Source organism: Leptodactylus fuscus, chromosome 5, assembly GCF_031893055.1.
Source record: "Leptodactylus fuscus isolate aLepFus1 chromosome 5, aLepFus1.hap2, whole genome shotgun sequence".
Taxonomy (NCBI): Eukaryota; Metazoa; Chordata; class Amphibia; order Anura; family Leptodactylidae; genus Leptodactylus; species Leptodactylus fuscus.
Genome location: NC_134269.1, coordinates 10,066,312 through 10,083,389, shown reverse-complemented (window position 1 = coordinate 10,083,389; position 17,078 = coordinate 10,066,312). Strand labels below are relative to the sequence as shown.

At 44.8% G+C, this 17,078-nt stretch overlaps 1 protein-coding gene across 1 annotated transcript; it reads left to right on the top strand.

Annotated features, from left to right (window-relative positions):
• The first annotated feature begins 4,490 nt into the window (after positions 1-4,490).
• LOC142202347 (acetylcholine receptor subunit epsilon-like) lies at positions 4,491-16,881 on the top strand. The gene is made up of 12 exons (XM_075272426.1): positions 4,491-4,757; positions 11,818-11,954; positions 12,036-12,080; positions 12,390-12,499; positions 12,593-12,748; positions 12,957-13,060; positions 13,519-13,719; positions 14,011-14,125; positions 14,199-14,313; positions 14,722-14,917; positions 15,752-15,885; positions 16,705-16,881. The coding sequence occupies exons 1-12, from the start codon at positions 4,712-4,714 to the stop codon at positions 16,867-16,869; spliced, it is 1,524 nt and encodes a 507-aa protein (XP_075128527.1). The 5' UTR covers positions 4,491-4,711; the 3' UTR covers positions 16,870-16,881.
• Positions 16,882-17,078: the final 197 nt, after the last annotated feature.

The following is a 17,078-nucleotide window of genomic DNA, read 5'->3' as shown; positions in this document are numbered from 1 at the left end:
AGAGATATAACTTGGAGCTCCTGGGTCTCAATGCAAAATCTGTGATGGGACCCCTAAATCCTATGTACCCTTTATAGGAGTGTTGGTATATTTTATGAGGCCCCCCTCAGGATCCAGGGCCTGGTAGCAACTGCAATCTTGGCACCACATGGAGCTACTCTTATGCTTTGTGTGTGCTCAGTACGTGTGTCTGACACTTCTTGGTCTTGGAGTAAATTCAAAATTTTTCACCCCAAAAAATTTCAACCGTTTTAGGGACCTGGAATTCGTCCTCCCAACTGTACTCGTTCCTTAGTTCTCATAGTAATGAATACAATACATAACTACCGTAAGTGCTCAATATCATCTTGTCATTGAATCTGCACCAAGTTTTGCTTACAGGGTCCTTTAAATAAAAAATGTAAGAGATCATTGAGCTTCACTTGGAGGCTGAGGGAGAAGCTTATTGTATGTGTAATATAATGTGCTGCCCGGTGGAAAAGATATCTAATGCTATTTTGAGACTTCACTAACCTTGGAGAAGTCATGACAGACACTCGATAAGACTCTTGTTTCCTCTCTCCCATTCATTCCTGAGACGGGATTCCAGAGTTCATCTGCTGAACATTAAGCCCTCTGCTATGTCTGCGAGATACTGCACACATCCATGTCAATCATCACATATGGAAGGAAACGACATATCACAGAACGTGCTGTAGTGGTGATGGAGGAAGACTATGAAAATTATTATAGACCTGAAAAAGGACGAGAGTAATACTGCCCACTATGTACAAGAATATAACTACTATAATACTGCCCCCTATGTACAAGAATATAACTACAATACTACTCCTATGTGCAAGAATATAACTACTATAATACTAATCCTATGTACAAGAATATAACTATATAATACTGCTCCTATGTACAAGAATATAACTACTATAATACTACTCCTATGTACAAGAATATAACTACTATAATACTACTCCTATGTACAAGAATATAACTACTATAATACTGCTCTAATGTACAAGAATATAACTACTATAATACTGCTCCTATATACAAGAATATAACTACTATAATACTGCTCCTATATACAAGAATATAACTGCTATAATACTACCCCCTATTTACAAGAATATAACTACTATAATACTACTCCTATGTACAAGAATATAACTACTATAATACTACTCCTATGTACAAGAATAGAACTACTATAATACTACTCCTATGTACAAGAATAGAACTACTATAATACTACTCCTATGTACAAGAATATAACTACTATAATACTGCTCCTATATACAAGAATATAACTGCTATAATACTACCTCCTATTTACAAGAATATAACTGCTATAATACTACTCCTATGTACAAGAATATAACTACTATAATACTACTCCTATGTACAAGAATATAACTACTATAATACTACTCCTATGTACAAGAATATAACTACTATAATACTACTCCTATGTACAAGAATAGAACTACTATAATACTACTCCTATGTACAAGAATAGAACTACTATAATACTACCTCCTATATACAAGAATAGAACTACTATAATACTACTCCTATGTACAAGAATAGAACTACTATAATACTACTCCTATGTACAAGAATAGAACTACTATAATACTACTCCTATGTACAAGAATAGAACTACTATAATACTACTCCTATGTACAAGAATAGAACTACTATAATACTACCTCCTATATACAAGAATATAACTACTATAATACTACTCCTATGTACAAGAATATAACTACTATAATACTACTCCTATGTACAAAAATATAACTACTATAATACTGCCTCCTATGTACAAGAATATAACTACTATAATACTACTCCTAAGTACAAGAATATAACTACTATAATACTACTCCTATGTACAAGAATATAACTACTATAATACTGCTCCTATGTACAAGAATATAACTACTATAATACTACCTCCTATGTACAAGAATATAACTACTATAATACTACCTCCTATGTACAAGAATATAACTACTATAATAATACTCCTATGTACAAGAATATAACTACTATAATACTACACCTATGTACAAGAATATAACTACTATAATACTACTCCTATGTACAAGAATATAACTACTATAATACTACTCCTATGTACAAGAATATAACTGCTATAATACTGCTCCTATGTACAAGAATATAACTACTATAATACTACCTCCTATGTACAAGAATATAACTACTATAATACTACCTCCTATGTACAAGAATATAACTACTATAATACTACCTCCTATGTACAAGAATATAACTACTATAATACTACTCCTATGTACAAGAATATAACTACTATAATACTACCTCCTATGTACAAGAATATAACTACTATAATACTACCTCCTATGTACAAGAATATAACTACTATAATACTACCTCCTATGTACAAGAATATAACTACTATAATACTACACCTATGTACAAGAATATAACTACTATAATACTACTCCTATGTACAAGAATATAACTACTATAATACTACCTCCTATGTACAAGAATATAACTACTATAATACTACACCTATGTACAAGAATATAACTACTATAATACTGCTCCTATGTACAAGAATATAACTACTATAATACTACTATGTACAAGAATATAACTACTATAATACTACTATGTACAAGAATATAACTACTATAATACTACACCTATGTACAAGAATATAACTACTATAATACTGCTCCTATATACAAGAATATAACTACTATAATACTGCTCCTATGTACAAGAATATAACTACTATAATACTACCTCCTATGTACAAGACTATAACTACTATAATACTGCCCCCTATGGAGAAGAACAGAAGTGCTACTCCGTGTACATACAGTCCTATGAAAAAGTTTGGGCACCCCTATTAATCTTAATCATTTTTAGTTCTAAATATTTTGGTATTTGCAACAGCCATTTCAGTTTGATATATCTAATAACTGATGGACACAGTAATATTTCAGGATTGAAATGAGGTTTATTGTACTAACAGAAAATGTGCAATATGCATTAAACCAAAATTTGACCGGTGCAAAAGTATGGGCACCTCAACAGAAAAGTGACATTAATATTTAGTAGATCCTCCTTTTGCAAAGATAACAGCCTCTAGTCGCTTCCTGTAGCTTTTAATTAGTTCCTGGATCCTGGATAAAGGTATTTTGGACAAACAATTCGCGTTCAGTTAAGTTAGATGGTCGCCGAGCATGGACAGCCCGCTTCAAATCATCCCACAGATGTTCAATGATATTCAGGTCTGGGGACTGGGATGGCCATTCCAGAACATTGTCATTGTTCCTCTGCATGAATGCCTGAGGATTTGGAGCGGTGTTTTGGATCATTGTCTTGCTGAAATATCCATCCCCGGCGTAACTTCAACTTCGTCACTGATTCTTGAACATTATTCTCAAGAATCCGCTGATACTGAGTGGAATCCATGCGACCCTCAACTTTACCAAGATTCCCGGTGCCGGCATTGGCTACACAGCCCCAAAGCATGATGGAACCTCCACCAAATTTTACAGTGGGTAGCAAGTGTTTTTCTTGGAATGCTGTTTCTTTTTGGACGCCATGCATAACGCCTTTTTGTATGACCAAACAACTCAATCTTTGTTTCCAAAATGAAGTTGGCTTCTCCAAATGTGCTTTTTCATACCTCAGGCGACTCTGTTTGTGGAGTGCTTGCAGAAACGGCTTCTTTCTCATCACTCTCCCATACAGCTTCTCCTTGTGCAAAGTGCGCTGTATTGTTGACCGATGCACAGTGACACCATCTGCAGCAAGATGATGCTGCAGCTCTTTGGAGGTGGTCTGTGGATTGTCCTTGACTGTTCTCACCATTCTTCTTTTCTGCCTTTCTGATATTTTTCTTGGCCTGCCACTTCTGGGCTTAACAAGAACTGTCCCTGTGGTCTTCCATTTCCTTACTATGTTCCTCACAGTGGAAACTGACAGGTTAAATCTCTGAGACAACGTTTTGTATCCTTCCCCTGAACAACTATGTTGAACAATCTTTGTTTTCAGATCATTTGAGAGCGGGCTGTCCATGTTCGGCGACCATCAAACTTAACTGAACTTGAATTGTTTTGTAGAAAGAAATGGTCCAAAATCCCTTCATCCAGGATCCAGGAACTGATTAAAAGCTACAGGAAGCAACTAGAGGCTGTTATCTTTGCAAAAGGAGGATGTACTAAATATTAATGTCACTTTTCTGTTGAGGTGCCCATATTTTTGCACCGGTCAAATTTTGGTTTAATGCATATTGCGCATTTTCTGTTAGTACAATAAACCTCATTTCAATCCTGAAATATTACTGTGTCCATCAGTTATTAGATATATCAAACTGAAATGGCTGCTGCAAACACCAAAATATTTAGAACTAAAAATGATTAAGATTAATAGGGGTGCCCAAACTTTTTCATAGGACTGTATTTACATACTCAGTATATATATATATATGTTATGACATGTGGGTGTGGCCTGTCAGTGACACTGATGACAGCTGTGCTTTACACTGAGGGTCAGGAGGCGTCACAGGGAAATGTCTTCAGGGACATGAGAGTCTTCTTTCTCTTGTGGCAGACACTGTACCCTGTCTTTCGATAACTTGCTCCCCTCTTCTGCTCTCTGTCCTGTATTACTGCCCGGTACTGCTGGGCCTGAAGCTGACAATCTAATTATGGGTTGGGGGCTGAGAACATTCTTCCTGCTTCCACTTCTGAGCTGTGAGTTGACCTGTCTATATGTCTGTCTATGTATAGAGCTGTTAGCGTGCCGCCTGTCTCTTGTGATTTTGTGCTGTCTGCGGTGCGATTCTGAGGGGTTTCTTCTTCCTAGTGCACCCCACCGCACATGAGATGATGTTAAAGAAAGTTCCCTGTCGTCCCTACCAGCGGCACAATGTGGGGTATTTCGTGCCCCTGTGTGCTGGTAGGACAGGCGGAATTTTAATTAGCCATGTATTAATTTCACATGGCTTGTTCCCTTTAAGAGGGCACAGATACCTCCCCCCTGTGCGTTTTTTTCTGTCCTGTGTAAAGGATCGGACAGGTGGGGAGGACTCTGTGTCCTCCTAAAGAGAAAGAGTAAGAAGAAGTTTCAGGTACTTACCTGCTCAGACCTGTTCAGGTGTCTTCAATGATGCACTCTGCCCCTTTGGACTTCTGTCGGTCCTGCAAAGAGAATAGGTAAGATTAAAGTTACCTATTTTGCCCACCTCCCTCACGCAATCCTACCTCCTGTTCCCCGGCATCCAGTCCTGCTGGGCTTCGGAGCCGCGCGCAGCCAGCCGGCGTGTTCGCGCAGCTCCATGAGGGGAACTTCCGGTTTTCGCGGAACCTTTCCTCTGCGTAGGAGGGTTCCGGCCGGTCGTTTAGAAGTGTAACACCGGCAACTTCCGGTTTTTCGGCATTCGCCGCTCCGGGACCACGCGAACAGCAGCGTTGGACACTGGAGGTCCTCAGGAGATTAAGGTACGTGCCAATGTAGTTGGCTCAAGGGGGGAGCGTGACTTGAAGGGCTAGGAGTGTTATGAAGGGCAAAGGAACGAAGCTTTTGACTAAGGCCACGCCCCTTCCGGATATGGGGCTGTAAAAAGGGGGCAGGTTGCATCCCTCATTGCCTGCTAGTCTAATCCCTAGCTGGTTTCTCCGCTGTGGCTTGTGGTTACCGCTTCAAACTGCATTTATTCTACTGCAAACTCTGCTGAAGGTTGGTAAGTGGCCTGCAGAAGCTGGGTGAGTCTCCTCATATGGTTCCTTGAATGTACTCCTCTGATGTTTCCGTATCCTATGCTTAGGTATCGCTGAAAGCTAGCTTCTATTTGTCATGTCTTCCTCTTCTACCCCTCCCGGGGATCAAGTAAGACGGAAGAAGTCTTCTAAAAGGAGACACCTGGCTTGCATTGATTGTGACGTTCCACTACCTGATGGTAGGTGCGTTTTTTTCGTCTGCTAATTCTCCCAATGGTGGGAGTATCCTGAATGTCATTGTTTTGCCTTTAGGCTATGACTGGTCACGCTGCCAGCAATGCAGGGGACCTCTGCGGGAGGAACCCGTTACCAGTGATATGGTAGCATGGGTCAAGGAGTACATGGTGAGTACGGTTGCCGCAAAGAGGGGAAGGGTCCCCTCCGGCTTCTAAGTATCCTTGTGTTTTTTGCAGGATGATTCTTTAAAGGATATCCGTACTTCACTGGCTCAGCTCACCAAGAAGCAGCGCGTGGAAAGGCGTTCTGCTTCACTGCCCTCCCTGGAGCGCCTCCAGGTGGAGGAGGTGTCCATATCATCGGACGATCAGTCCTCCTGTACCAGCAGACCAATTTTCCATCGGGAAAAGACTAATAAACTGCTGAAGGCCATCCGGTCGTGGGACCAGGTTGGCGAGGGGGAAGCCTCTGCGTCCACCTCTGGGAAGCGGAGGGTTTTCCAAGTGGACGCCTCCATGGCCAGCCTAATGGAACAAGAATGGAAGCAGCCGGAGAAGGCTTACGTCACCACCAGAGCTTTCAAAGCAGTGTATCCGATTGATCCCTCCCAGCTGGATCGCTGGGGTCCACCACCCAAGGTGGATTTAGCCATCTCTAAGCTTTCCCGTCGCACTGTCGTGCCCATCGATGACGGGTCAAATCTTCAGGATTTGCTTGATAGAAGAGTGGATTCAACGCTCAAGAAGGCGTATTCGTCTGCTTCAGCCCAGGTGACGGTGGGCATCGCCTCAACGGAAGTAGCTGATAAGCTTCAAGCCCGGCTGGACCGCCTGGAACGGGATATCGACTCCGGGGTTAACAGGGACGACATCCTGGCATCCATGGGGGAGATCCGTCTCGCTACGGATTTCCTGAGAGAATCGGCAAGACAGCAGGTGAAGCTGGCTTCCAAGGCCATGGCCCTCAATACCGCCGCCAGGAGGCCCTTGTGGCTCAAACCTTGGCGGGCTGATGTCGCCTCCAAGTTTTCTTTGTGTTCCCTCCCCTTTCAACCTGGGAAGGTTTTCGGCCAAGGGCTGGACGATCTGATGGAGGGATTGGCTGATGGTAGAGGGAGATCACTACCACAAGCAACCAGAGGAGGAAGGCCTCCCCCTTCTAGGGGTCGAGGCTCCACGTCTCAATACAGGCCTCAACAAGGAAGCCAGAGACGCCCCAGATACCGTCCGAAAGGGGCGGGTCGCGGGATCCCCAAGGAGGACCCTAAGAAGAAGGGGTTTTGAGGAGACGCCGCTCTCTGTGACCAGCTCTCCCGTAGGAGGGCGCCTTTCGAATTTCCTTGTGGCATGGCATCTTCGCATTCTGGACCCATGGGTCTTTCAAGTTGTTCAGCGAGGATACGCAATAGAGTTCTCCCATCCTCCGGTGGATCGTTTCATCACTACGCGGGTCTTACCAGCCCTACAACAAGACTGCCTGGAGGCTTCCGTCGCAGAATATCTCTTAAAGGGGGCCCTGGAAAGGGTCCCTCCTCCCGAAGTGGGTCAAGGAGTTTATTCACCCGTGTTCTTGGTTCCAAAGTCCACAGGAGGGTGGCGGATGATTATAGATCTTCGGTTCCTCAACCTCTTCATAAAGAAAAAACCTTTCAGGATGGAGTCCATAGACTCAGTAACCAGTTTCCTATTGCGCAACGAGGTCATGGTCACCCTGGACCTGAAGGATGCCTACTTACATATCCCCATCTTCCCGCCACACAGGAAATATCTACGTATAGCCGTTCTTATGGCTGGTCACAGAGAGCACCTACAGTTCACTGCTCTGCCATTCGGCATATCGTCAGCTCCGTATGTATTCACCAAGATGGTTGCACCAGTTGCCGCCGCTCTCAGACTTCAAGGCCTCTTCGTGGTTCCCTACCTCGACGACTGGCTTATAAAAGCTCAGTCTACTTCAATTCTCCATCACCACCTCCAGATAGCCATCTCCTTCCTCCAGGAGTTAGGTTGGCTGATCAATTGGGAGAAGTCAGAAATAGTGCCATCCACCCGGAAGGAATTCCTAGGGTTTGTTCTGGATTCCCAGAGCATGCAGATTTTCCTATCTCGTCCAAGGCGAGCAAAAATAGAAGCTTCGGTTCGGGGCCTCCTCAGGTCCCGATGGATCACCATTCGCACCGCCATGCGGGTCCTAGGCCTGATGTCTTCTTCAGCCAAGGCGGTCCCTTGGGCTTTATGGCACTTGCGTCCCCTTCAGATGGAAGTGTTGAGAGCCTGGAACGGATCTCCACGGGGACTGCACAGGAAGATCTGCCTTTCTCCCGGTACCCGTCTTTCCCTCAGATGGTGGAGACACCTGAAAGACGGAAGGTCCTCGGTTCAACCTCGTTGGACCCTGTTGACAACAGATGCGTCCCATTCGGGATGGGGAGCCCACCTGGACGGCAGGACTGTCCAGGGTCTGTGGAGGAATCCAGAGGTAGGAACCTCCAACCTGAAGGAGCTAAAAGCAGTGTATCTGGCGCTGAAGTACTCGCCCCCTTTCTCGAAGGGAAGGCAGTCAAGGTCCGGTCAGACAATATGACGACGGTAATATACTTGAACAAACAGGGCGGCACCAGGGTTCCAGCCCTACTGAGAGAGGCGAACTTGATCTTCACGTGGGCAGAGAAGAATCTGACCCACCTATCCGCTGTTCACATCAAGGGCTCCCTGAACATAGTAGCGGATCAGTTGAGTCGGGGTATCCCTGTATCAGGAGAATGGTCTCTCAATCAAGACATATTCCATCAGATTGTCCAAACATGGGGCCTTCCGGATGTCGACCTCATGGCAACCCGACTCAACGCCAAGGTGGAAACCTTCTGCTCTCTGTACCAGGAGGACAATGCCTTGGCAGTGGATGCCCTGTCCATCCCATGGAGGTTCAGGCTGATATACATTTTCCCTCCAGTTTCCATCATACCCAAGGTATTGATGAAAATCAGACAGGACCAAGTCTCGGGAATTGCCATAATCCCGTTCTGGCCGAAAAGGACTTGGTTTGCCCAGCTCATGTGGATGAGTCAAGGCAGGTATTGGAGGCTTCCCCCCCTCCCAGATCTGGTGACACAAGGAGAGCTGAGACACCACGATCTGAGGAGATTCAATCTGACAGCCTGGAGGTTGACCAGTCCCTATTAAGGAATAGAGGACTGTCTCAAGGCGTCCTAAGGACTTTAGCCAGCGCCAGAGCCACCTCGACCAATAAGAATTACCGTAGGATCGGTAATATTTTCCAGGCCTGGTGCACGGAACACGAAGTGGACTCCTCCGATCCCCCTGTGAGGGCGATCCTGGATTTCCTTCAGGACGGCCTAGACAGAGGGCTTGCAGCTTCTACCCTGAAGGTACATGTAGCCGCTTTGTCCGCCTATCTGGGGAGGCGGTTGTCTCAGGATCCTTTAGTGAGCACCTTTATCAAAGGGGCAACTAGGCTGAGACCAGCAGTTTCTGCTCCTGTCCACCAATGGGACCTCAGCAAGGTCCTAACGGCACTTTGTGTTGCTCCATTCGAACCTCTGGAGGAGGTGGATCTAAAGTGGCTGACCTATAAGGTATCTTTTCTCCTCGCTATCACCTCGGCAAAAAGAGTAGGGGAGCTTCAAGCACTCTCATCGGAAGCTCCTTACATTGCCTTCTTTGAAGACCGTGTTCAGTTGAGATTTCTGCCAGGATTCAGGCCGGAAGTTTCTTCTAGGGCGAATGTGAGTCAGCTCATTTGCTTGCCAACCTTTTTTCCCGTGCCCACTTCCCCTGAGGAGGAGAAGTGGCATACCCTAGATTTAGTCCGGAACCTGCAGATTTACCTTCAGCACACACGCGCTTTCAGGAGATCTGAGAACTTGTTAATAAATTATGTAGGGGGCCATAAAGGCCGCAAGGCTTCTAAGACCACCATCTCTCGCTGGGTGAAGGAAGCAATCAAGTTGGCGTTTGTGAGTCAGAACTTACCTCCGCCGACCGTCCTAAGGGCCCATTCGACGCGGGCAGTATCGACCTCTTGGGCAGAGGTCAAGGCTCTCACCTTGGACCAGATTTGTGCAGCAGCATCCTGGTCTTCAGAATTGACCTTTGTGAAGCACTACCGACTTGATCGGTATGGCTCAGAAGCTACTGCCTTCGGGCGTACTGTATTACATTCTGCTTGTGTTTAATCTCCCACCCTTATGGGGATTACTTGCTATTTCCCCACATTGTGCCGCTGGTAGGGACGACAGGGAACAAGGGATTATGTAGATAATCTTGTTTCCCTTAGTCCTAACAGCGGCACAAGGATTCCCCCCCTATTGTTGTTTATTTTGGAATGTATGTATTATTACTTGTTATTTACGCACAGGGGGGAGGTATCTGTGCCCTCTTAAAGGGAACAAGCCATGTGAAATTAATACATGGCTAATTAAAATTCCGCCTGTCCTACCAGCACACAGGGGCACGAAATACCCCACATTGTGCCGCTGTTAGGACTAAGGGAAACAAGATTATCTACATAATCCCTTGTTCTACCATCTTGAGAGATATCCATGGACCTGAAAATGATTGATCTGGGGTCTGCCGCCAGTCTAATCTCATGTATTAGCAGTAGCAAGCAGTTGGCCAGTCAGTACATGCTGGACCTTCTTGTAGATTTGGGCCGACACCATGACTAACTGGCCCGTGACGCACCTCACAGCCATGTGGTATCTGTGTCTTCCACCCTTGGATCAGATTATTCACCCCAAAAGTTTTGGCAACCTCTGGAGCAAAGACCCAATCTACGCAACCATCTATAGTTGTCCTACTATGAGGTGGTCCATTTTGATCAATGGTAAAAATTCTATAGGGGCAAGCTAGTAGATTATGAGTAGCTATGATGGTCGGAGGACCCTATGTGTTCATGTTCATTGAATTCGGTGGTTTCAACACCCTGGAACCATAATGGAGTTCCCAAATCATACCATCAAAGAGGGGTTTCTATAGGGAGACAACTTCCATACTGGACAATCCCAATAGTAGCTACTCATGTTGACATCTAGTGATTGAGATACTCAGTACCCTTGGTCCATTTTTTACAACGGTTTCCATTGGCAAGCAGCTGGTATCTTCTACGAGGAATGATTGCGGCCTAAGGTCTATTCTTCTTGAAATGAATGGGTCCAACACATCCGAGAACAACCATGGAGCTCCTGAATCTAGTGATAGACAACCCCCATAGTAGCTCCTCAATTAAACATCTAGTAACTGAGATACTCTAAACCCTCTATAGATTTTGGTCTCTGGTCAATCATCAAAGAGAAGCTGCTGAGATCTTCATTGAGCAGATACTATGACTGGAGAAAACTCAATCACAACCAATAACTATGAAGCGCCTGAGGGCCTCCTCTGATGAGAGATGTTCCATAAATAGTCAACCCATATCATTGTTACGTTTAGTACTTGATGGTACTCCATAATCTACTAATAAAATAGGATATCTATGGGTGGGACACCTCCTATAATAGATGCTCATTTAGACATCTTGGAAGTGGGATACTCTGAACCCTCAGTCCTCGAAGACGTTTTTGTCAATTTCTATGAGTATCTTACCTTGTTCAGAAGAACCTCAATGTCCATGCCCATTGAAATAAGTGAGTCCAACTCAGGTAAGACATGCTATAGAGGTATGAAATCTAAGCCCTCCAAGTCCTATGTTGACATCCTCTTTGTGATAGACAACCCCCAAACCCTTGCTTGATCAATCAAGAATCTCCATGTAGAAGAAGGAGGCTTCAAGAAAACAAGCTCCTTATAGTATGGTGTTTATTTCTGTACTAAATAACTACAGCCTTCTCTTGTTCCAGTTTCGTTGGCCAGTGAGGAGTCGCGGCTGATCGAGGACCTCTTCTCCAACTACGATAAACAATCCCGTCCAGTGAGGAACATCAATGACATAATCGAAGTAAAGCTGAAACTTACGTTGACCAACCTCATTTCCTTGGTAGGTGATCGTCATGGGTTTAGCCATGCTTGGACCCATCACATGGGATAACACAAAGTCTCCATCTATGTGTTTTGGCAGAAAGAACGAGAAGAGACCCTGACGACGAATGTGTGGATATTAATTGTGAGTAGTATTTGCATGTGGTCAAAGAACGTCTCTGATGGTCCAGCAGTAGAATATGCAATTTCACAAAATCGGAGGCAGAAAAACTCTTCTTATCAGGCTTTACTCCTACTTCTTGTTCCCAGTCATCAATCCACCACCAATCAGATTTTTTACCCAGCTGATATGCCATGAAAACCTACAGAGGAACATCTAGCTTCCTCTTCCTACGTCATTCTAAGAGATGTCCACTTAGATGTGATCTGGGCCCCCATAGGCAGGATCCTCACTATCCTGTCACTGATACTTTTTGGTCTTAATCTCTTTAAGACGTGGGATGATTACCGACTGACCTGGAATGAATCTGACTATGGTGGGATAGATATTGTACGTGTTCCACATCACATGGTATGGCTTCCAGACATAGTCCTGGAGAACAAGTAAGTGAAGAGATGAGACCATGTCCTGATTCTTCTTCAGTTTGGCCTTCACACTACCTGGTATTCTATTCTCAATCCTATGTTTTGTTTCAGTATCGATGGTCAATTTGATGTGGCGTACTATGCCAACGTGCTGGTGTACAGCTCTGGATATATGTATTGGCTTCCACCAGCCATCTTCAGGAGTACATGCAGCGTTGACGTGACTTTCTTCCCATTTGACTGGCAAAACTGCTCGCTGGTGTTCAGGTGAATATATCTATATCACTCAACGTCCTCACCACCATACAGTAGATATGTTATATCTATAGAGTTACAACCTCAACTTTACTCTTGTATTGGGTGGCTTGTCCACCAAAGTTGTATCTATAGATACATATCGGTGACTAGACCTCCTAATTGGTGGCCATTTAGGAATTTGAGTATACTTTAGTCAAAAATTGGGTTCTTCTTGCAGGTCTAAAACCTATAATGCAAAGGAGGTTGACCTGCAGTTGGCTCTTGATGATGACACACTTGAGAAGATTGAGTGGGTGGACATTGATCCAGAAGCATTTACAGGTAAATCCTTTATTTGAACTTGATGTTGTATGTCCTTCGCTTTCTAGACTTTACCGAAGAACCTCTTAAACCATGGTTTTTATTCAAGTATTCCCAGAAGGTGCAGCCTATGGAAGGTCCTATGTTCTTCTACTCATAAATAAGGTTTTCCTACAAGTAAAACTTTAATATGTGTCTCCACTTTAGCTGACGTCTTCAACTTCTTCAGGTTGGGCTGGTTCCTCTCAGTTCCTCTCCATGCTCGTGATCAAAAGTTCAACTATTCTATAGACTATCTAATGGCCTGTAGATGTTTTCCTCCATGGTTTCTTTCCAAGACTGTGACTACCAAAGCTTCTAGGCCTTGTTGACTTCTTAGGAGTCTGCCATCTTGACTTGAGTCCATTTAATCTACCATGACCATCCCACACCAAACATTGTCAACCTGATTACTATATCATTTATTTTGTTCTTTCTAGAGAACGGAGAGTGGGCAATAAGACATCGTCCTGCAAAGAAGCTTATAAATATGGCATACACTGCCGAAGAGCTGGAGTACCAGGAGATACGCTTCTACTTGATTATTCAGCGGAAGCCTTTGTTCTACATCATCAACGTCATTGTACCTTGTGTCCTAATATCATCCTTGGCCGTACTGGTCTACTTCCTTCCAGCCAAAGGTAAGATGGTCCTGTGACGCGTGGTGGTGACCAATGCTCTGAGGAGCAAATTCACCCATAGCTTCTCCATAAAACATCATTTGGGTAATGTTCCCGTGAAGGTCTCCTAGTTTGGTCAGATCATCTGAACACCCTATGAAGTTTGTTGGTGACACCTGAATATTTTTGAAACAATATAAAGACATTAGGGACGGGAGCATTTTTTAGACCTTTAGACCTGTCTATACTGGTGGTGCTCTTCGAGTTCTGAAGATCTACCCATTGTATAATCTTCTGTTCCATCTTCTTCAGCTGGTGGTCAGAAGTGTACAGTCTCCATCTCAGTCCTCCTTGCCCAGACCGTTTTTCTATTCCTTATCGCTCAGAGTGTCCCGGAGACATCACTCAGCGTCCCGTTAATCGGCAAGTAGGTGGCCCAACTTTTTGGTTTTGGAAACTCTCTAATGGCAGTAGACATGAATGTGACATTTATCTTCCAGATACCTAATCTTTGTGATGCTTGTATCGACGCTCATCGTTCTTAGTTGCGTCATCGTTCTGAATGTATCACTACGGACGCCAAGTACCCATAACCTGACTGCCAGTGTGAAACGCGTGAGCAAATCACCTTACTTTCCTTATAAGAAGTTCACCAAAGACCATTGAGTTGACCAGTTATTCTATTGGGTTGATCGAGAGGAGGCAAATGAAATAGCCCTTTGGGGGTGGGCTGCCAATTTATATATCATCACTAAAGATTGTCCACAGTGCCACAATTCTCCACAGGTCATGTCTGGTATTACACCTTAGCCCTTTTCTCTTCGAGGAAGCTGCTCTGCAATGCTAGACACAAGCCATGACCAGATGTGGTGTGGTTTCTGTTTTGTGCAGTTTTTGAGACCATGTTTGAGCTTCTGGAGACAAGATCATGGATGTGAGAATGCATCAGTGATCTATCGTACTTACAGATCATCTTGATTGATTTCACTATTGATTAATTGATGATTTTTGTCATCTGTCCAGATGCTCCTGGAGATACTCCCACGTTACTTACATATGGAGATCGCGCCCTGTGAGGAGGTGGAGACGCCACAAGAGAGAAGGAGGAGCTCCCTAGGAATCATGCTAAAGGCCGAGGAGTATATTCTGAAGAAACCCCGGAGCGAGCTGATGTTTGAGAAGCAGAGAGACAGACACGGGATAAACAGGGGCCACAAAGGTGAGAAGAAACAGGAAGGGAAGGGGCCACTAAAGTGAATAGTAACAGGAAAGGATGGGGGCCAAAAGGTGAAAAGAGTCCACAGAGTTGGGAAGGAACAGGAATGGAAGGGGCAAAAGAGATGATAAGGAATGGTCAGGAAAGGGGCCACTAAGGTGAGAGGCAAGGGGGCCACTAATGTCGGAAAGCAGAGGAAGAGGCCACAAATGTGAGAAAGAACAGTGAGGATAGGGGACACAAGAGTGAGTATGAATAGGGAGGGTATGGGCCACTAGGGTGAGAAGGAACTGGAAGGATATGGGCCATTAGGCTGAGAAAGAACTAGTAGGATATGGGCCACTAGGGCAAGAAGTAACTAGAGGGATATGGGCCACTAGAATGAGAAGGAACTGGAAGGATATGGGCCAATAGGGTGAGAAGGAACAGAAAGGAAATGGGCCACTAGGGTTAGAAGGAACAGGTAGGATATGGGCCACTAGGGTGAGAAGGAACTGGAAGGATATGGGCCATTAGGCTGAGAAAGAACTAGTAGGATATGGGCCACTAGGGCGAGAAGTAACTAGAGGGATATGGGCCAATAGGGTGAGAAGGAACAGGAAGGATATGGGCCAATAGGGTGAGAAGGAACAGGAAGGATATGGGCCACTAGGGTGAGAAGGAACAGGAAGGATATGGGCCACTAGGGTGAGAAGGAACAGGGTGGAAAAGGCCACTAAAGAGATAAGGAAGGGGCCAGGAGATGGTAGGTGAACAAATATCATACATGAAGACAGTAATAAGAAGCTTCAGCTCTACAAGGCCTTATTCTAACATCTCGCCTCCGCCATCTTGCAGCTAATGTATTCGATGCGGACGTGACGACCACTTTGTATCGAGGCTTAGCCCAATGTGCCCCAGAAATCAAGGACTGTGTGGACGCCTGTAACTTCATCACGGCTAGCACGAAGGAGCAGAATGCCACCGGAGCCGTGAGTGTCCTCCGCTTACCGAGGAGCGGCCTCTGACTCTTCAGCCACCTATTTACTAACATGGGAGGTCGGCCCTTCGGTGTGGGGCTGATCCACATCTTCAGCCACCTATTTACTAACATGGGAGGTCGTCCCTTTGGTGTGGGGCTGATCCACAAAGCGTGTAATGTCCGTGGTGATACTGTATAGTTCATGTATGATGGTCAGGGGTCAGCAACCTTCATCACTCCACCTGTTGTGAAACTACAACTCCCAACATGCTCCATTCACATCCATGGGAGTTCCACGAATAGCAGAGCGGGTGTGCATGCTGGGAGTTGTAGTTTTACAACAACTGAAGGTTGCCGACCCCTGGTCTAGAGCTTCTTGTTCTTTATGGAGAGTGCACTTGTTGAATATTGGCCCTGGTGGTCTAGTGGCATATGGCTGCAATAGAAGCCCAATTACAGTGACTGTATTCTGGTCCTAGAGGTCTAATGGTAAATAACATTACCCCTGGTGGTCTAGTGGATGAGTAAGCAATGTCTGAGGTGGGGTACAAGCTTAATTTGTAATACCCCTGGTGGTCTGGTGGGTAAGTAATAAGAACCCTGCTGAGTTGGGGTAAATAATACCTGTGATGGTCTAGTGGGAAGGTAATAATGATATCCTTGGTGGGCTTGTGGCCTGGATTATAATATTCCCATTTTTTGGGGTGGATATGTAAAAACACCCCTGGTGGGCTGGTGGGTAACCAATCCCTGTGATGACATTGTGCTTGTTGTCTGTGCCAGGAGGTCCTACCCCAGTGTTCTCAGAGAACCACTTTTTGTGTTGCAGGAAATGGAGAACTGGGTGATGATTGGGAAGGTGTTGGACGTCCTCTGTTTTTGGGTCGCCCTCCCGCTGTTCGTGGTGGGGACTCTCGCCATTTTCCTTATGGGACATTTCAATAGCGCACCGGATCGCCCTTTTGCGGGTGACGACCGTCTCTATGAACCATAACCCGGCACGCTGGGAATCCTCTGCCTGGAGTGGTTACTGAGGGCTGTCCGCCATATTGGTTTTCCTATCATCGACTTTGCGAAAAATGTACGCTGTCGTTAAAGCTTCTAATAATTGTGTCTGTCCCTTTAAATAAAATCTACGACTTTTTAGGAAATATTGAGGTTTTTAAAGATTTTCTTCCTATGGGTTTGTTTGTCGACTTATCA